Below are 22,117 nucleotides of genomic sequence, written 5' to 3'. Positions count from 1 at the left end.
AACAATAGTGAACACAGATGTTAATTAGTCTTGTGTTTTAAAATATAAATTTTATTTTAAGACACTAAAGATTAAAATAATTCAATTTCTTTCTTGTCTTAAAATAAAAAATTATTTATTTTATTTTATTTTCAAATTTTATATTTTTATTTTTTTGTTATAAAAAAATTTTATTTATTTATATATTTATTATATTCAAACAATTTTTATTTGTTACTATTATATCTATTTAGTGTTCATATATTTATTTATTTCACTGGAATGTTCATATATATATATATATGTATATATATTTAAGTACCTAGGGTGATAGAGAATTTCACGCCCTTTAAAATGAGTACCCACATGCTGTATATATTTTTGATATTTTAAAAACTTGATATATATTTATATATATATACTTTGGAAAATATCAAAAATAAATAAGGCATGTGGGTACTCATTTCAAAGAGAATTTCACGCCCTTTAAAATGAGTACCCACATGCTATATATATTTTTGATTTTTCAAAAACTTGATATATATTTATATATATACACTTTGGAAAATATCAAAAATAAATAAGGCATGTGGGTACTCATTTCAAAGAGAATTTCACGCCCTTTAAAATGAGTACCCACATGCTATATATATTTTTGATATTTTAAAAACTTGATATATATTTATATATATATATATACTTTGGAAAATATCAAAAATAAATATGGCTTGTGGGTACTCATTTTAAAGAGAATTTAATGCCCTCTAAAATGAGTACCCACATGCTATATATATTTTTGATTTTTCAAAAACTTGATATATATTTATATATATACACTTTGGAAAATATCAAAAATAAATAAGGCATGTGGGTACTCATTTCAAAGAGAATTTCACGCCCTTTAAAATGAGTACCCACATGCTATATATATTTTTGATATTTTAAAAACTTGATATATATTTATATATATATATATACTTTGGAAAATATCAAAAATAAATATGGCTTGTGGGTACTCATTTTAAAGAGAATTTAATGCCCTCTAAAATGAGTACCCACATGCTATATATATTTTTGATTTTTCAAAAACTTGATATATATTTATATATATACACTTTGGAAAATATCAAAAATAAATAAGGCATGTGGGTACTCATTTCAAAGAGAATTTCACGCCCTTTAAAATGAGTACCCACATGCTATATATATTTTTGATATTTTAAAAACTTGATATATATTTATATATATATATATACTTTGGAAAATATCAAAAATAAATATGGCTTGTGGGTATTCATTTTAAAGAGAATTTAATTTCCTATAAATTTACATATATATATCTATATATATATATATATATATATATATATATATATATATATAGATATATTATATATCTATCAATAATAATTAATAACTAAATTAGTTTAAATATAATTTAATTGTCAATGATTAATAATTATTAATTTGTTTGTTCGATTAATAAATAAATTACTAAAAAATAAATTTAAAAAAAAATTATTCACATGCTAGTTTACCATCAAAACTACTTAATGCGATAGCAAATGCCTGTAATGCACATAATGGAAAACGATAGTCCATTGTAAATACGTCTTCAGCAACTCGTCCAAATTGCATTACAACGTAATCGGCTATAAATTTTATTCATTATAAAATAAGTATCAATAAAGATTGAAATAAAATAAAAAAAAAAACTTACTGTCAGTATCATGGACCACTTGAAAATTTTTAACCGATGCCTGGGTCACTCTACCATGAAAATTAAGTACATATGATTGGGTATCATCATTCCATACAGGAGTTTTATTATGTAATTCTATTAAATTGTCCATATTTTTCATTTTCCAACTCTCTGAAATTATTTTTATTATTTATTATTTACAAGAAACTCTATATATTTATATATGTAAATTAATAGAAAATTTGATTCCCTTTAAAATGAGTACCCACAAGCTATACTTATTTTTGATATTTTTCAAAACATATATATGTAAATATATATCAAGTATTCAAATTATCAAAAATATATATGGCATGTGGGTACTCATTTTAAACGGCGAGAAATTCTCTTTAAATTGAGTACTCACAAGCTATATTTATTTTTTATATTATTTAAAACACATATATGTAAATATATATCAAGTATTCAAATTATTAAAAATATATATGGCATGTGGGTACTCATTTTAAACGGCGAGAAATTCTCTTTAAATTGAGTACTCACAAGCTATATTTATTTTTGATATTTTTCAAAATATATATATATATATATATATAAAAATATGTCGTTTTTGAATTATCAAAAATATATACGGAGTGTGGGTACTCATTTTAAAGAGAATTTGATGCTCTTTAAAATGAGTACCCACATGCTATATATATTTTTGATATTTCAATACCTTGATATATATTTATATATATATATATATATATATATATATACTTTGGAAAATATTAAAAGTAAATATAGCTTGTGGGTACTCATTTTAAAGGGCAAGAAATTCCCTTTAACATGAGTACTCACAAGCTATACTTATTTTATATATTTTTTAAAATATATATATAAATATATATCAAGTTTTTAAAATATCAAAAATATATATGACATGTGGGTACTCATTTTAAAGGGCAAGAAATTCCCTTTAACATGAGTACTCACAAGCTATACTTAATTTTCATATTTTTCAAAATATATATATTTATATATAAAAATATGTCGTTTTTTAATTATCAAAAATATATACGGAGTGTGGGTACTCATTTTAAAGAGAATTTTGTGCCCTTTAAAATGAGTACCCACATGCCATATATATTTTTGATATTTCAATACCTTGATATATATTTATATATATATACTTTGGAAAACATAAAAAATAAGTATAGCTTGTGGGTACTCATTTTAAAGGGCACATAATTTTCTATCATTTGACACACTCAAATATATACATATACATTTGCATATATATTTGTAATATAATTAAATTACCTAAAAGTGTTTCCGAATCATCACGTGGACAAATCGATATTCTTTTTTGATCCGGTGTCATTCCAGGAATAATGACAGTCATTTTTCTAGGGCCTTTGAAACCTAAGACATTCGTATCATAAACAACGGCCGCCAATTCTTGCCTCGGATTCGCTCTTTCATTATGTTTTTTATCATCTTTCATCAATGAGTATCCGTTATCAAAGACCGTGAATTGGGTTCCTATTAAATTCGATCGTAATTTACCAACAAATGACTCTGCGTCACGTGATAAATCCGTTGGGTCCGTAGATATCAAGTAATTACTCGTTTTACTTTTTTTACGTTTTCGCGCTGCCAGCAAAAATACCTAAAAAAAAAATATATATAAAATTACTGATTAATTTTTTTAAACAAAAATATGAAAATTAAATTTTGTAATTAATTACTCGCATGTCTAAAATTTAGTGTCGACTATCAAAGGGTCTGACCCTAATTTTTATTTAAATATTAATTCCATCAAAATTAATTACCAATAATTATAATTTCCATTTTTTAAACCTCATTAATTTTCCCCGATTTTTTAAAATCAATTTATTTTTTTAAATTTAAAATTCCCGCCATTAAATTTTTTTTTGAATTTTTGGCGCGAATTGAAATAAAAAAAATGATAAAATTTTAATTTTAATATCAAAAAATAAAAAAAAAAAAATTTACCTTTTTACCGTAGTCACGTTCGAGATGCAAAAAATACGTGGGGTAAAATCCGCGGTCCATTCCCTTGCGGTCTCTTGTAATCCGACATTTGTAATGCATTTTTTTATTCGCGGGTTGCAGTACAAATTGTTCGATATTACCCTCGACATTACCCTCGAGTTCCGGGCTCTAGAAAAAATAAAAATTTAAAATAAAACAGGAAAATTCTCTGAATAATAAAATAATTTACATTTGAATTATTTTCGCGGTTGACAATGACCGCGTCAGGATCCGAAGGCGCGACAGGTAGAGTCGATCTCAGAGATATAGATTCTCTGTCGCCGGCAATTCTTGTGTCCAGTGGTGATGATTCTTCGTCAGCGCAGTCTCCAGTTTCTAGTGTCTCATCAAAAACGCTGTCTGCGTGTTGCAATTCGACGGTCGGAGTCTTCATGTCGCTTATTTTTGAATTACTTTTTGTTGGTGACATTGTATATTGCATTGATCCGTCGTAGACTATTTTAAAATAATAAATAATTTATTAACCCGCGAATTTTTAAATTATTTAAAATTATTAATTTTTTTTTTAATTTTACTTGGAATTTAATGGAATAAAAAATATTTATTACTAGCGTAGTTGTAGATCTTATAACTAAATAAAAATAAATAATAATAATAATAATAATAATAATAATAATAATAGGGGAGCGCGGGGTCACCCAAATTTTGAAAAGTCTATCAAATAATAGATTTTGAATTTAATTTTATTTTATACTCTCATTGAATTAGAGGTAATTAATGAGCCCTAACGTTAAAAATTAATTAAAATTACTTACTAATAATAATTAATAAATAAAAAATTGATCGACTTTTGATCTAAAAATCAAGGACATTATCATAAAGTTATTTATATATTTTTCAATAAAAAAAGAGCTTATAATTGATATGTATATACTAGGGTGGCCCAAAAAAACCGACTATTTTTTTTTTTTTCGAGTCTCTAATGAAAATTTGTTAGTTTAAGATGTCTTAAGAAGCCTCTCCAAAAATCAGCTCGATAAAAAATTTTCAAGAGGTCGCTCACGAATTTTGAAAATATCAAAAATAATTGGAATTCGGATTTTTTGTATCTGAATTTTTTCTTTCTCGTGGAAGCAATATTTTATATCTGTAAAATTATTACTATGCTGAAAATTTCAGCCCAATATTTAAATATTTAAACGGCGCTCAAGAATTTTGAATATTAACTGATAATATGTAACTAATAGTTTAAATTAGTTTTTATAACTCAATTATTGTCATTTCACTTAAATATAACTTTTGCATAACCAAAAATATACAGGACAGTCTTAAACAATAAAATTTTGTAAGTTTTGAATAAGCGAAAAAACCTACAAATTGAATTAAAAAATAAAAAAGTGTGTAAATAAATTATTATTTCTATTTATCGGGTTGTATTTTTATTCATTATGATACAAATTGATGGTAAAAAAATTGAGAAGGTTTATTATTAATATTCAAGGGTCGCTCGAAAATGTCCAAGAGACAGTACTCGGAAACATTCAAAATTCTTGAGCGACGTTTAAATATTTTAATTTTGAGCTGAAATTTTCAGGGTAGTCATGATTTCATAAATATAAACTATAGCTGTCACGAGAAAGAAGAAATTTATAACAAAAAAATCCAAATTTCGATCATTTTTGATATTTTCAAAATTCGTGAGCGACCTCTTGAAAATTTTTTATCGAGCTGATTTTTGGAGAGGCTTCTCAAAACATCTTAAACCAACAAATTTTCATTAAAGACTCGATAAAAAAAAAATAGTCGGTTTTTTTGGGCCACCCTAGTATATAATCTACAGATATTTCTTAATCCATTTTAATTTTTATAAAAGTATAATTTTCAATCCTTTTTTTTTAAATTAAGTTTATTTTCTCAAAAATTAGTTGGGGTCGTACCGATCAAAGTTATGGGGTCACAACGGTCAATTCATTCACTTGTTAATCAATATCTTATTTAACAAGCAATTAATTAATTAAGGTGAGCTTTTTTAAAAATTTAAGCTAAAAATTTTTTTGTTCATCAGGGGCATTTTCTTATACAACATCGTAACATTTTTGTTACAATATTAATGAACAAATAAATAAATTATAGATGCCTTGTAAGCGAGTACGGAAAACGGAAAAAAAAGTTAAATGTTGTTAATTATTAATTTTACATTTTTTTCTTTACTTCTTAAGTTTCAGTTGACCAAATAAAATTTTAATTTGATAAAATTTCAGCAATACGACTTTAGATTCTTAATTTTTTATTTGAAATTAACAGTGACCGGGGCGACCCCACGCTCCCTTAATTGTGAATTTTAAGTTTTAGGTCACTCCTAATTATTATAATAATTTGACAGCTGTTACATTTAAATAATCAATAAATATATCAACACATTATTTTTCAAGGCAGTAAACAATATCATTGATTCTCCAGAAATATTGTCAGATATCAACATCCCGAATAAGAACCTAAGGGAAAATAGACTTTTAGAAATACTCCAATAAGTCATTTATACAAAACGGACCCAGGAACAGAATTTTGGACTAGACAAAGAATACTCAAAAACTATAAATTTTTTCGGCGGGTCTCTTAATTCATTCAAAGTCAATTCAAGTGGAAACGGAAGCCAGAGTGAAAGCTGAGCCCAGCAATTAAGAATAATTAGAATATTCAAATACTTTGTTATTTTTTTTTTAGTAAATTATTCCTCAAGATCATCTGTTATCTATCGTAGTTTCTTTTTTGTTTTATTCGCTGTAATAACGCAAATGTAACTGTAAAATTTTTAAATTACTCAAAGCGTAAATTAATAAATTAATAAATAAATAAACATTACTGTTGATTTTTGAATTTCATTTTTGTTATAAAAAACCTAGGACCCAACACCATTACTTATAAATTAAATGATATTTAAATCCTACATATTCTTCTACCCTGTGCTACAATTAATGTACTTTCAAATTGACACTACCCATACACCAATAAAGTATTTCCTCTATAAGATCCCTAATATAAATTTTTCTGTAATCATACTTTTGTAAACCTACATATAATTTTTAAATTATTGACTACTGTTATTTTTAAAAAAATTAATTCTAGACTTGAGCAGCTGACGATTTTTTAAGCGATAAATTATAAAAAAAAAAATATTTAAAAAAATTGCACTTATAGTCTTGTAAATTTTCTACATGTGCATATTTTTATTTTTTTTTTTCTTCAAATTTAGTTGTTCAAAAAAAATGAAAAAATTTATGATCTTGAAGTTAGCAGACAATTAAAAACTTTCGGCTTTTTTTTTTCAACAAATAAATTACAAAAAAATAAAAAATAAAAATATGCACATGTAGAAAATTTTCAAAACTACAAGTGCAATTTTTTCAAATTTTTTTTTTTTAAATTCACGGTCTCAAAGAAAATCCAAAAATTATTAGACGTCGGCTATCTTCAATATCATAAAAATTTTTAATTGTCTGCTGACTTCAGGATCGTGGGCCGCTGACCCAATAAACGTCAGAACGTTGCCGCTTAATTTAATTGTCACAACTGTCAAATAAAATTCTCAGGATTGAGAATTCGCAGGCAATAAACCGCGTGCACTTTACAACAGTAATAAAAATAATAATAATTACCATGAATGTCTGTAGCTGGTGAAACCCATTTACCAGAATGACTTATAAAAGTCGCACCAGGAATAGCTGATGCCTGTACCATACCAGCAGCACCAGTTTGTCTTTTCTGTCTCATTTTCTGTGCTATGATTTGTCTCTGATAAAAAAATGAATATAAATATATGAAAAATATGGTAATTAAATCCAAGTACTCACTTGTTGCTCCAGTTTCTGCTGTCTTATATCCAAAGAAGTCATTTTATTTTGTTGTTTTGTAAATTATTTTTATTTACTCAGAAATTTAAATTTAAATTTTTAAAACCGATGGTTTTTTTTTACAAAATCCAGTGTGTCGACGTATGAGTTAACAAATTAGTTTGTTTACCTTAAATGTGAATTCACCGTTGCCTGGGGTACCCAAGGCAACCTATTACGCACACCAGTCTAATTATTTATTTATATATATGTTCATATATATTTTCTTAGTTATTATTATTATTTTTATTTTATTGAAGTATTTATTATTTATGTTGAGTACCGGGGGATTTTATTAATTAGTTTATTAATTATTTACACTAGCACCGCTCACATATTTATTTATTTAAATTTATGTTATATATATGTATATATAAAATTATTTATTCCAGTGGTTATATAGGTGAAGATTGTCGTTTTTATTTAGTCTTTGTTTTTTTATTTAAAGATTGAGGAGAGTTTTCATTTTTAATTTGAAAGTGCGGCTTTAGGCGGCCATTTTGAAAAATGGCGGGAATATTTTTTAAGTGGGAAATATTTAAAATTTACAAGTTTAAGGCATTGGTAACTTTTATAAATTATTATTTATATATATAATATATATATATATATATATATATATATATATATATATATATATATAAGAAAATTTTATGAATAATTTTAAATTTAAATTTAAATCACAACTAAAAAATACGAGTGTAGCAGACGTCAGACAGATTTTAAATTATAAATAAATAGAGTAAATAATTAATAAAATTAAATTCGAAAAAATGCGCATTTAAAAATTTATGATACTGAAGTTAGCCGACATTTAATAATTTTTGAATTTTTTAAAAAATAATGAATTACAAAGAAAAAAACATTTAAAAAATTGCACCTGTAGATTTTTTAATTTTGTACATGTGCATGTTTTTCGCTTTTTTTAGTGCCATTGATTTGCTGAAAAAAAAAAAATTCAAAAATTTTTAATTGTCTGCTAACTTCAGGATCATTAAAAAATTTTGTAATTATTAAGTGGATTTTTTAAATTATTTATAACTTTAAATTTTAAATTTGTCTGATGTCTGCTACATTCACATGATCTCAAAGTTAGCAGACAATTAATAATTTTCAAATATTCTTTTCAACAAATCAATTGCAAATTTTAAAAAACTAAAAATATGCATGTGTAAAAAATTAACAAAGCTATAGGTGCAATTTTTCAAATACTTATTTTTTTTACAATTTATCATTTTTTAAAAATTCAAAAATTATTAGACCTCGGTGAACTTCAGTATCGTTTCATTCAAAAATTTAAATCGGAAGTTAATAAACATTTTTTCCGATTAAGTCTGACTGGAATTTAATCAGATACTTGGAACACTACCGATGAATTCTGATGTTTGTTTCCGTTTAAATCTGATAGGGTTTCAATCAGATTTCTATCGGAGTTCTTGATCTGCGTTTTAAATTATTTTTATCGGCTAAACTATTAGATTTTCGTAAAAATGATAAGAGATCTTTTTTATAGAGAATTAAATTCTCTACAAATTTTTTCTCATTCATTTTTCTCATATATTTGATTATTAATCCAGAAATCAAACTTTTAAGTCTCAGTAATTTTGAGGTTAAAAATTTCGTTTAAAAATTGAACTTCAGGTGTCGCACTTTCAGCCCGACTCCATTTTGTTGAGAAAATTTTCCATGTGCACCCATAGGGCCCATAGTAAATTCTTAATATTTCATAAACAAACCCTAAGAAAAAAAACAATTTAATTAAAATTTAAAATAAACTCCACTAGTAATTAAAAAATAAATAAAAAAATAGAGGTAATTAAATAAAACAAGACTCCATTAATGTACACATTTTATTTGCCACAATTTAAAATAAAAATCAATGGACTAATTTATATAATTTCCAAAAATTCACGATATATTTTTTTTTAAACACCACTTAATTTATTTATAATTAACAATTCAATAATTTCATATAATTCTACTGATAAACACATTCATTAATTTCATATATATATTATTAACGTCAATAAACATATTTTTAATAATCATATTTATTTACTTCATATTTTTCCGATACTCCAATACTGTGATCAAGCCTCTAATTAAAACCATTACATAAATAAATTATTTAAAAAAAATATGAATGACTTTAATAATAAAAAAAAAAAAATTAACATAAATTAATTAATATTTTTAATTAAAAAATATAATAATCATATTAATTTTTTTTTTCATGGTAACTCGGCGCTAAAAAAAAATTTGATTTTTATTACGAAGAAATTTATATATTTCTATTCATATATTTTTTATATTAATGTTTGTGTGTAATTAATATTACGATTAATTTAATTAATTAATTAATTAATTAATTAATATGCGTGATTAGCAACAAATAATGCAGCGTCACCAGCAGCTCCAGAGACACCACCGGCATATTTTCCAAGTGAGGCTTCACTATTTGCCTGAAAATATATCAATACATATATTAATTTTATGACTAATTTATATTAATTAATTAATTAACAGACAAATAATTAAAGACAGAGAAGACAAATGATAAAAAAACGAAGTGTACTTACGTTAAAATAAAATATTGTTGTAGAAAAAAAATTTCAAATAAAAGGAGTAATTAAAAAAAGAGTAAAAGTCTAGAGTATTGCGAGCAGTGATAGGGTGCGAGAGTTTGTAATTAAAGTGGAGTAGACAGTAATTATTGTAATTAATAAGTGTGAGCTTTAATGTGCAAGTCAACATTAGCGGCTTTGCTCGGAATGCTACCAGCTCGATATTTTCCTTGGCAAGCTAATGAATTTGCCTAAACATTTAAATGCTTGGTAATTAACACACATACACATGCATTACTAAGTAGACAAGTAGATATATAGATAAATATGTGAAAGTAAAATTTACCTGAAGATCGAAACGTTTTTCGTGAAACGAAAATGAAAAACAAAACGAAAAGTAAGAATATAAATCTACTGGATTTAAATTTTTGAAGTTTCGCATACGTCGGAAATTGCAGGCCACTCCTAACTACCCAGCAGTCGAATCACATAAATTTTTCATTTTCGTTGCGTGAAAAACGTTTCGTTCTTCAGGTACAGAAATTTAAAAAAAATTTATCTGTAGAAAAAATACTTGGAATGGGAGAATTTATTTTAGAACAGAATTCAAATTTTTTAAATTTCGCGGGTTTTTTAAATTCGGAAATTTAATGAAATCTCGAGGTCTAGGAAATTTAGGATTTTTATGGAATTTCGGGGAAGTTCTAAGAAATTTTATAAAACAGGATTTTTGGAAATTTCGTAATATTTTGTGAAATTCCTCGAAATTTCTGGTTGTGAATTTCCGGGACACAATAAAATTTCAAGAATGCGGTGGAAATTCATAATATTTCGTAAATTTTCATATATATTTCTGGGAAATTCCTTAAACTTTCATGAATTCTGAGATATTTTTACGAAACTTCATAAAATTTTGAGAAATTCACGAAGAAATTCCTCAAAATTTCATAAAATTCGGTGAAAGTCCATAACATTTCACGAATTCTCATATATATTTCTATGAAATTCTTCAAAATTCAAAAAACCCTCATATATTTTTAAGAAATTCCTAAAAATTTCATGAATTCTGAGATGTTTTTACGGAACTTCATAAAATTTTGAGAAATTCACGAAATTCCTTAAAATTTCATAATAATTCAGTGAAAGTCCATAACATTCCACAAATTCTCATATATATTTCTATGAAATTCTTCAAAATTCAAAAAACCCTCATATATTTTTAAGAAATTCCTCAAAATTTCATGAATTCTGAGATGTTTTTACGAAACTTCATAAAATTTTGAGAAATTCACGAAATTCCTTAAAATTTCATAATAATTCGGTGAAAGTCCATAAGATTTCACAAATTCTCATATACATTTCTATGAAATTCTTCAAAATTCAAAAAACTCCATATATTTTTAAGAAATCCCTTAAAATTTTATGAATTCGGATATATTTTTAAGAAACTTCATAAAATTTTGAGAAATTCACGAAATTCCTTAAAATTTCATAAAATTCAGTGAAAATCCATAACATTTCACAAATTCTCATATACATTTCTATAAAATTCTTAAAAATTCCAAAAACTCCATATATTTTTAAGAAATCCCATAAAATTCGAATTTCATGAATTCGAATATTTTTCTATGAAATTCCACTAAATTTCCATAAAACTCACGAAATCTCCAAGAACTTCCGATGAAATTTCATCTTTTTTTTTGCCCGCGAAATTCCTTAATTTTTTTTTTTAAATTCGACGAGTATTTTTTCAAAGATAAAATAAATTTCCAACTTATCTAAAAAGTATCTACAGAAACAAAATAAAAATAAAAATAAAAATAATATTTACCTTCGCACGCTTGATAAGTTCGTCTTGTCCAGCTGCGACCTGTTCCTTCTTACCAGACCAAGCTCTCAAAACCGAAGCTTGTAGAGCTCTGCCGTAACTGAATGTCAAAGCCCATGGTTTTTTACCCGGGTACTTATTGATGGCGTCGAGATTAACCGAAGCCTCTTCTTCAGACTGACCCCCGCTCAAGAAAGTGATTCCAGGCACCGCTGGTGGGACCGTGCGCTGCAATGCAATGACTGTAGCCGATGCTATTTCCTGTGGTGTCGCCCGCTTGGTGCAGCTCTGTCCAGGAGTGACCATGTTCGGTTTCAAAAGAGTTCCCTCCAAATAAACGTGATGGTCATTGAGTGCCTTGTAAACAGCAGCGAGTACTTCCTCAGTGACTTGTTGGCAGCGAGCAAGATCGTGATCACCGTCTGGTAAAATTTCTGGTTCAACGATTGGTACAATTCGTGCGCTCTGGCAGATGGATGCGTAACGCGCCAAGACATTCGCGTTCTCCAAAATGGCCAACCGACTGGGACACGTGTTGCCTTTTATTTTCAACACGCAGCGCCATTTAGCGAAATGACACCCGTCTTTTTTGTACTGGATGCAACGAGCCTGGAGATCATCGAGACCCTGAGTTGTGCACTCGTCGTCTGTTCCAAATAATGGGACAACACCTTTGTCTACTTTGATACCGGGGATTATGTTGCGCTCTTTCATTAATTGTACGAATGGTGTTCCGTCATCGGCTTTTTGATACAAAGTCTCGTGGAAGAGAATCACACCGGAGATATGCTCTTTGATGACATCCTGAAATATGATGCATTAGAAATGGAGCAAGCGGATTAAAAGACAGTAGGTAAGTTTGTATCTTGTCTTAAGCAAGTGCAAGATCAGTCTTGGGAAGTCCAAGGCAAGTACTTCTATAAGATATCTTAAGTAAGTCTGTTGCAAAACTTGGCTAAGACACTTAAGTAAGACCCGTTAGCTCAGACTTGCTGCAGAATTCCTCAAGATACCAGCAGATGGCTGCCCTCACTCTGCGACGCGTGAGTTCAGCATCAGGATAATAAATTAAGTGGCGCCCAGTTAATGTTCGATTTAATTTTATCGACCGACAATATTAATAATTTTTAGCGGTTTAAATTTAAACGAGGACCTCTGGATTTGCTGCAGGTACTGAATTTAAGCCTCGAGGAATTATAAAAAAAATAAACTCGATATCTTGAGCAATTCTGCGGCAACTCTTGCCTAAGATCATTATACTAAAGTATCTTGGTTAGGAATTACTGCAGACTGTTTCTACAGATTTACATAAGTCTTTATAATTAATCTTAAGCAAGACTTGATTATATCTTTGGAAAGTCTACTTATGGAATCCATCTTGTTAAAGTCTTGTTCAAATCTTCCGTAAGAAACTTGCTGAAGGACTTTTGTCAAGAACTTGCTTAAGACAATCGTACTAGAGTCCTTATTAGGGTGATCCAAAAAAATAACAAATTTTTTTTTTTCTCGGAAACAGGTTCAAAAGTTTCGTTTAGACAAAAAAAGACGCCTGTGAAAATTAGAGCTCTTAATATTAACATTAAGAGGTTCGTCGCACTTTTCTATTTTCTTTAAGAATAACATGGAAAAAATTTTTTTTACGTCTTCTGATTTTTATAAGTAGCTAACGATGCGTCATAGGAATAATTGGCAGGCATGATTTTGTAGGGAATTGAATGCTCTACAAAAAAAGATTCTTATCATTTTTTGAGAAATCTATTTGTTCAAAAGTTATTTGAGGTTGAAGTCGAATTCATATTAAATTTTGAGATTTTCTTACTTTTTCGGCGAAACTATCAGACCTATTACAAAATATCATTGGACCTTTTTTGTAGACAATTTTATTCCCTAGAAGTTATTTTGAATTAAGTTTTTTCGAATTCCGCATTGTTTTCTAGTTATTTTTATTTTAATGTCATGCTCATAAAAAAAAAAGTCTTCTGATCGATTTTAAGAGCTTGACATTAAAATAAGAATAACTAGAAAACAATGCGAAATTCGAAAAAACTTTATTCGAAATAACTTCTAGGGAATAAAATTGTCTACAAAAAAGGTCCAATGATATTTTGTAATAGGTCTGATAGTTTCGCCGGAAAAGTAAGAAAATCTCAAAATTTAATATGAATTCGACTTCAACCTCAAATAACTTTTGAACAAATAGATTCCTCAAAAAATGATAAGAATCTTTTTTTGTAGAGCATTCAATTCCCTACAAAAATATGCCTGCCAATTATTCCTATGACGCATCGTTAGCTACTTATAAAAATCAGAAGACGTAAAAAAAATTTTTTCCATGTTATTCTTATGGAAAATAGAAAAGTGCGACGAACCTCTTAATGTTAATATTAAGAGCTCTAATTTTCACAGGAGTCTTTTTTTATCTCAATGAAACTTTTGAACCTGTTTCCGAGAAAAAAAAAATTGTTATTTTTTGGATCACCCTAGTCCTTATATTCTTTGATTCAATAGCAAGTAGTAGAATAATATGGGGCAAGTGTGCGCATTGGGTAAGTGTTTGCCCCCTTACCCTACATGACTCCACGTTTATAAATTAATTTTCCAGTGAATATTTACTGATCAGCAGTACTTTTCACTGATAGTTTTTTTCAGAAAGTTATTAATTATAAAAAAATAATTGATAATTAATAATTTTTTGTATATCGTCTTGTTTAAATCTTCCGTAAGAAACTTGCTGAAGGATGATACTGAAGTTAGCAGACGTCTAATAATTTTTGGATTTTATTTTAGAGTAAATTATAAGAAAAAAAAAATTTGAAAAAATTGCACCTGTAGTTTTTAAAATTCTCTACATGTGCATATTTTTATTTTTGTTTTTTTTTCTGATTGATTTGTTAAAAAAAAAATCCGAAAATTTTTAATTATCTGCTAACTTCAGGATCGTTGCTGAAGGACTTTCGTCAACTTGCTCAAGACAACGCTACTGAGATAAATCTCCAATAAATATTAGGGTGGGTTGAAAAAAAACTTTTTTTTTATTTTTCTTAGCATGGGGGTAGAATTTGTACCTTATAAAAAAAAAAAATTTTTCAAGAAAAAAAAAATTTTTTTACTTAACATTTTGAGGTGGCCCACTCGTTTTTTAAATAAATAATTTATTAAACGGGGTAGTTCCAACGAAAAAAATTTTTTTTTTGTCCAAAATCGTGGAAAACATCTAATAATTGTCGAATGTGATTTTTTTTTACTTCACTTTCATTTTAATTCAAAAGAAAATACTTTTCATTTTTGAATTTTTTACTTAAATTACAAAAATAATAGGAAAAAAATTTTTTCAATTCCTGACTTTCAATTAGCTTTCAAGAGGACACCCTACAGATTGTAGAACACCATGTAATTTTTTACGTTGGGACTACCCCGTTTGATCAATTATTTATTTTAAAAACGAGTGGGCCACCTCAAAATGTTGAGTAAAAAAATTTTTTTTTTCTTGAAAAATTTTTTTTTTTTATAAGGTACAAATTCTACCCCCATGCTAAGAAAAGTTTTTTTTTCAACCCACCCTAATAAATATATGAATTATAAAAAAATGAAGTACCTTGTTGGTTGTAAACAACAACTGGCGATAAGCCTTGCGGTTGTCTTCATTGTTTTCGACATTTATGTCTTGCAAACGTTTACCGATTGTCGTTGTTGATTCATCAGCTGCTAAAATACCCTTACCAGGTGCTACAATAGACTCGGCTATTTTTTTGAGCTCTGCTTTCAACTCAGGGTCTGCCTTCGCGTACTTTTCAGCAGCCATTCTAAAAAAATATTTTTTTTATTAAAAATAGACGATTATTTTTGAGGTTCCACTGCCTACGTGACCAATGACACGATCAATCAACTTGACATTGACATTGTCGGTGTGAAATTTAAAATAATTCAAATATTTTTAAATTAATTACTAATTATTTGAATTTATTTAAATAAAATATTAATAATATATAGTTACGTTTTTGTATATTTTTAATTTATATATAAACTATAAACTAAAAAAAAATATGTTTTTTATGATGAAATAGATGACGCAATTAGAATTAGAGCGCGTGCGTGAAAGGGAACTCGAGTGCGCGCGCAATGAATATTTTTGTCTCCGTCTGTCATTAAGACGTCAGTCACATGTTTCGGTGGTAAAATATATTTTTTAAATTACTATCTTTACAATAGTGATCTTTAAATATTATCTGCGTTATCTGCACTCGATTATTAATCTATTTATTACGTGTGTTATCTATTTTTACTTTTTTTTTATCAATGACATTTTGACCGCCAGTTACGTTTTTAAAAATATTTTGAATTTGCGCCAAAATAAATTGTTTTTTTTATCAATCGATTACACATTTTTTATCTTAATTGTTACTTAACTAATTAGATAACTTGTAATTATTTTTAGTTTTATTATTTAATAGAGAAATTAATTTTTTAATTTTTTTTTCGATAGAAAATTATGATTTTGAAGTTCGGAGCCAATTGACAATTTTCGGTTTTTTCTGCAATTTAATTAAAAAAAAATAAAAACTAAAAAAATGCATGGGTAGAAAATTTTTAAAACTACAGGTGCAATTTTTTCAAATATTTTTTTTTTTATAATTTATTGTGGAAAAATAAATCCAAAAATTAATTTATGACTGAATTTAGTAGGCAATGAATTTTTGGATTTTGTTTTGAAAAAATCAATTTAAAAAAAAACTAAAAAAATGCACATGTAGAAAATTTTGAAAACTACAAGTGCAATTTTTTCAAATATTTTTTTTTTATAATTTATCGATTATAAATAAATCCAAAAATTAATTTATGACTGAATTTAGTAGATAATAAATTTTTGAATTTTGTTTTGAAAAAATCAATTTAAAAAAAAACTAAAAAAATGCATGGGTAGAAAATTTAAAAAACTACAAGTGCAATTTTTTCAAATATTTTTTTTTTTATAATTTATCGTTTAAAAATAAATCCAAAAATTAATTTATGACTGAATTTAGTAGACAGTAAATTTTTGGATTTTGTTTCGAAAAAATCAATTTAAAAAAAAAACTAAAAAAATGCACACGCAGAAAATTTAAAAAACCACATGTGCAATTTTTTTATGTATTTTTTTTTTTATTATTTATCGTTTTGAATAAAATCCAAAAATTATGAAACGTCGGCTAGTCAGTATCATAATTAATTTTAATTTATTAAATTTCAGTCGACTGAAATTAATTAATTTGTAGTTACGGTTAATTAAAAAAAATTTACTGTCAAAAAATTAATCAAAAATTTTTTTTCGAATTTAATTCTATGAATTTTTTAGAAAAAAAAAATTCTGTATTAGAAAAACGTCATATTGACTTTGAAATAAAAGCAGGATAACCTTGACCAGGTTATCAAGGTCACATGGAAATTTAAATTCTATTTATAATAAATTTTCTTCACTTCATTATTTCCCTCATAAAATTTTCATTCTTACTCCCAATTTAATTTTTAAAAAATAAACTCCAAAAAAATAATAAATTTATAAAAAACCTTACGTCAAAATTTTGAAAGATCTATTTTAAAAATTCAAAAATTTAAACCAAAAGTACTCGAATTTATAAATTTTCTCAAATCGATTTGCAATTTCAAAATTTAAATTACAAATTTGAAAATTCAAAAAAAATTTCAAAAACTCGACTTTTCAAAGTGGAATTTAAAAAAAAATTAAACGCCCACGACTTCGAGTTCAAAAAATAATAAATGATCAATTACTTACATGATTTGATTATTTAATTATATAATTAATAAATATAAAAAATATCAAGTATCAGTTGCAAGCGAACTGATCTCGTCTCCTGGATGTGGGGAACTGACGACTGACCCAATCGACAAGAAAAAATTATTAAATCATAATTTTCTATCCCCGATCCCTTAAACTAAAACTTGCGCATGCGCGGGAAAATATTTAACACCGGTTCTCAACCGAAAAATGTATCAAATAATTCCCAAAATTTATATACCTATATCTACATATTTTTAATATATAATCCATATATTTATTAAATATCAGTCGAAATAAATTTTCACTGATAAATGAAAAAAAAATTTGAATGATTACAGAAAATTTGAAATTATTGACTTTCGTATGACGTAACAAGTAGTAAAATAATTCAAGTATTTCATCATTTGATGACGTAGAATATCCTGGAATAAATTTATGACCTGGACATGAATTATTTGAATGATGACGTATTTTTTTTTTGAATTACGTGAGAATTTGAATAAATTGACGTCTTTTTTTTAAGGGATCGTAATTGACCGTCACTGGTTTTAGAGGTCAATCAAGGGCATATGATCGTATTTAGATGAGTTAAATAAACATTTATAATTATTTGAAAGGTCGAGGTCAAGGCTATCAAACTTGAACTCGAGATAATTATTTATAATAATTATATATATTTATTATTTATAACAAATATGAAATTTGTTTTTGTAGAAATGAAGAATTGCGCAGAGAAAGTTACTGCCTACGTGACCTTTGGGGCGTAAACATTTTTTTTGTCATGAAAAATGAAATTGTATATATATTTTAATTATAAGAAATTATTTTTTAGCATAAATTTTTGTAATTAATTAATTAGCAGTCGCTAGTAATTAATTTTATTTTTTTTAATAAATTGAATTTGGAGTTATTGTAAAAAAATCAAAATTCTGACTTAACTATACGAGATATCATAAAAATGCACAGGAACAATTTTGTAGCTGATGAAATTCTCTACAAAAAAGTTCTCATAAAATTTTTTCGAAAATTTGATTCTCTCACCGTAATTTTAATTCAAAGTTCGAAAATAAATTCAAAAATAAATTTCGTAGGTCAAAATTAATTTACCCCTCATTTATTTTCGCCATAACTTCGTAAATATCAGAGATACGTCAATTGACTATCGGACCTTTTTTGTAGCAAATTAAATTTCCTATGACTTTTGTTTCAAAAATTTTTCTCGAAAATCAATACTTCCGCTGGAAATGAATTAATCCCAGTGACGGATCAAACTTTGGTAAAGTTCTTGCTCGTCCGCTTGTCCGTCAGAAGCCTCGGAAATTTTTTTTAAATTATCAATAAGAGCTAGAGTGCTCATTGATATATTTTTTGATGGATTTCCTGCGGTTCTGAGACAATGGAATGATAATTTCCATGATTTAGGGTTCGAATCTCGTGCAAGTGCATTCAAATTTATGATAAACTTTTCCTCGGGACTGTTGTTGGTGTGAGTGAAAATAATCGCAGGTACAGAGGCCGGAAGTACTTTACTTAATAGACTTGATGTGTAATCAGCTAATGTCTGAAATAATTTACAATTTTTTTACTGACCACTTCTACAAGTTGGAAATTGGGATCGGAAATGAAGAAAAAAAAAATGTACGCATGGTTGGTGATACGCAGGATTATTGATCCCAGGTTCGATGATGGCCAGCATGAGGATTAAATTTTCTAGGGAGACGTGGTACTGGTTCAAGGACGAGAACAGGGTCGATAAAATTTTATGGTGAGCGTCAAGGGCACGGAAAATTGAGTAGTTGGCTTTCGGGAGATTTTTTATCTGGAGATTAATTATGGGAATCATCCCAGTGCTTTGAGTGACGCTCGCGTACCTAGAAAATAATTGTAATTTTATATAATTGTCTTAATATCTAAATAATAAGTACACGGAGAAAAAAGTATAGTAAAAATTACAATACTACAGTAAAATTTACTAACAGATATGAAAAAATACATTCTGTATTGTAATTATTACTAAACGTTTAGTAAAATTTACTAGTTAGTAATAATTACATAATAAGATATTAAAAATTACTATACGTAATGTATTTTTTGCTAAGACGATTATATTTTTTACTATTTGTATAGTAAATTTTACTATCAAGTACTATTAATAAATACAAATTTAAGAAAGTTAATTTTCTAATACAATATAGGATTTGTTACTATACAAAATATTAAAAATTACTATACGCAATGTATTTTTTGCTAACACGATTATATTTTTTTACTATCTGTATAGTAAATTCTACTATGTATAGATAAAATTAAAAGTTGGTGGGGATAGCATATACAAAGATGTATTACAAGTTCTGAAACTTTTGTTCAAAGGACACATCGGGCCGTCAGACATTGGAAAGAACTCGCGCGCGGGAGATCAGGGTTCGAATCTCGGTTGAATCAAGTGATTTTTTAAAAAACAAAAATCCACACCAACACCAATACAGATGACAGAAATAATAATAATAATAATCAATAATAATAAAAAGTTGAAAAACTATTAAAAATTTAATTTAATTTTTTTCCATTCTAATAAAATTTGGAAAATCGAAAAGTGCACGCCTCGAACGCTCATGTTATGTTTTTTTTTAAAAGTTAAATTTCGAATAAAATTGAATATCCCGCTCTTTTCCCATAGAAATTTCCATAGTAAATATACGGTAATAAAAGTAAAAAAAAAAATAAATAAAGAGAACATTCCTAATGAAAAATGGCGGCAGTGTGTGTTTGTTTACATGTAAGATTGCCGGTTTTAACCGTAATGATTTATTTTTAAAAAAACGAGAAGGCCTACAGTCGTGATTTTCGAAAGGAACCTTCTTTGCTTATTTCTGAAAATTTTGAAAAAAAAATTAAGTAGTTTCGTCAAGTCGTTCTCGAGATATCCGTACCACGCCGTTTTTTTGAACCACAGACTAATGCACGTCCACGATAAATTTTTTTTAATGAACTTTTTTTTATATTAATACATATTAGACAAATTAAAAAAAGTATCAGGATTATTTATTAGTGTTTCAGCTTTATATTGATGTGTTTTTCATAATGTGTAAGAGTAATAGAAAAAAAATATATGAACTTTAATGAGTGGAAATCGTGTGACCTTGACAGGTCGGTTATAAAGCATAACCTCTCCGCTTCGCTTCCGAGGCGTGCAATAGTAAAATTTACTAAATGGGATAGTAAAATTTACTAAACGACTTGTAAAATATGCTAATCTGTTTATGAATTTTTCATATAAATCATAAGCGTTTCAAGATTACTATCCAAATTTAGTAATTATTCTCATATTTTTTAGTAAAATTTACTAAATTTTTTTCTCCGTGTAGAGTTGAACTTGATAAAATTGAATTTTTTTAAATTTCCCGCTAAGGAAATTTAAAATTTTCAATAGAAAGCAAGTTATTAATTTCCGTCTGATTTATAAAAGCTGAGTATTGAACAGATTTTGAACCGGTTCCCAGATTTTTTTTTTAATTTAAAGAATTAAATACCGAGCTGATGTCAGGGCGTTGTCTATTACTGCCAAAGAACTGGGCCACTGATCAGAAATTTTAAACTCGATCTTCCACGTCGTGAAATGACAATTATTTTTCTTCAACATCAGACACTTGTCATGAAGACCATCAAGACCTTGGGTCACTTTTTCGTCATAAGTTCCAAAGAGCGGAACTCTTCCCTGATCAATTCTCACTCCGGTGACGATATTTTTGTGCATCATCACTTTCGGAAGCTTCCATGAGCCAGAAGATATCATAGAAATTGCTGTCCCCGAGTCGACAATGACCCCAGTGACGTATTCCGACAGCTGAATTTTTAATTAAAATTTATTTTTGGTTCCTGTAATTGCAATTAAAGTAATGAGTTAATTATTACCTCGTCTGATGATAAAACGTCGGAAAATCCGTTCAAAAATTTCAAGTTCGAAGGCTCGGGAAATTTATCTCTGGGTTCTGATAAATCCAAAAAACCTTTCTTAGGTTTTATTAATAATTTCATTATTCTTTTCAACTCAGACGTCAACTCATGATCAAATTTTTTGTAATTTTTTACTTCAAACGAACTCTAGAAAAAAATTTTTAGTAAAATTTATTTTTCATTTAAAAAAAAAAAAATTACCTCATATTTTTCACATGGACAATTTTTATTTACATCCTTCATATTTATTTTTTTATATATTTTTTATTAATTTTATAGGTTAAAAAAAATGAAATTCAAATTTTTTTTTAAAAAACAAAATGGCGCGCAATTTTTTTTTCATGCGCTTGGAAAAATATGAGATTTTTTTTTAGAACTACGATAACTTTTGAAATTTTGAATTTATTCAAAAAATGAAAGAGA

At 26.9% G+C, this 22,117-nt stretch overlaps 3 protein-coding genes across 4 annotated transcripts; all 3 read right to left on the bottom strand.

The window, feature by feature from the left end:
- Window positions 1-1,415: 1,415 nt before the first annotated feature.
- LOC130669795 (protein king tubby) lies at window positions 1,416-7,980 on the bottom strand. The gene is made up of 7 exons (XM_057472866.1): window positions 7,534-7,980; window positions 7,339-7,474; window positions 3,912-4,177; window positions 3,683-3,850; window positions 2,987-3,335; window positions 1,700-1,852; window positions 1,416-1,631 (listed from the first exon to the last, which is right to left on the bottom strand). Exons 1-7 carry the CDS (start codon window positions 7,573-7,575, stop codon window positions 1,498-1,500), a joined length of 1,248 nt encoding a protein of 415 aa, XP_057328849.1. The 5' UTR covers window positions 7,576-7,980; the 3' UTR covers window positions 1,416-1,497.
- A 1,598-nt stretch (window positions 7,981-9,578) lies between these two features.
- Window positions 9,579-17,883, bottom strand: LOC130666920 (fructose-bisphosphate aldolase-like). 2 transcript variants are annotated; one of them, XR_008989765.1, is made up of 5 exons: window positions 17,735-17,883; window positions 15,560-15,767; window positions 11,968-12,768; window positions 10,152-10,387; window positions 9,579-10,034 (listed from the first exon to the last, which is right to left on the bottom strand). XR_008989765.1 is itself a non-coding variant. In XM_057468253.1 (4 exons), the coding sequence occupies exons 2-4, from the start codon at window positions 15,764-15,766 to the stop codon at window positions 9,942-9,944; spliced, it is 1,101 nt and encodes a 366-aa protein (XP_057324236.1). In that variant the 5' UTR covers window position 15,767; window positions 17,735-17,881; the 3' UTR covers window positions 9,579-9,941. The 2 variants fall into 2 exon arrangements, 1 of the variants encoding a protein (XP_057324236.1); XM_057468253.1 differs by lacking the exon at window positions 10,152-10,387 and having other exon boundaries at window positions 17,735-17,881.
- A 138-nt stretch (window positions 17,884-18,021) lies between these two features.
- Window positions 18,022-21,998, bottom strand: LOC130666929 (fructose-bisphosphate aldolase B-like). Its single transcript, XM_057468261.1, has 5 exons — window positions 21,896-21,998; window positions 21,653-21,841; window positions 21,271-21,584; window positions 19,383-19,611; window positions 18,022-19,301 (listed from the first exon to the last, which is right to left on the bottom strand). Exons 1-5 carry the CDS (start codon window positions 21,935-21,937, stop codon window positions 18,990-18,992), a joined length of 1,086 nt encoding a protein of 361 aa, XP_057324244.1. The 5' UTR covers window positions 21,938-21,998; the 3' UTR covers window positions 18,022-18,989.
- Window positions 21,999-22,117: the final 119 nt, after the last annotated feature.

Source organism: Microplitis mediator, chromosome 1 (genome assembly GCF_029852145.1).
Source record: "Microplitis mediator isolate UGA2020A chromosome 1, iyMicMedi2.1, whole genome shotgun sequence".
Lineage (NCBI taxonomy): Eukaryota > Metazoa > Arthropoda > Insecta > Hymenoptera > Braconidae > Microplitis > Microplitis mediator.
Note: the sequence above shows the minus strand (reverse complement) of the source record. Positions and strands in the feature narration are given on the sequence as shown.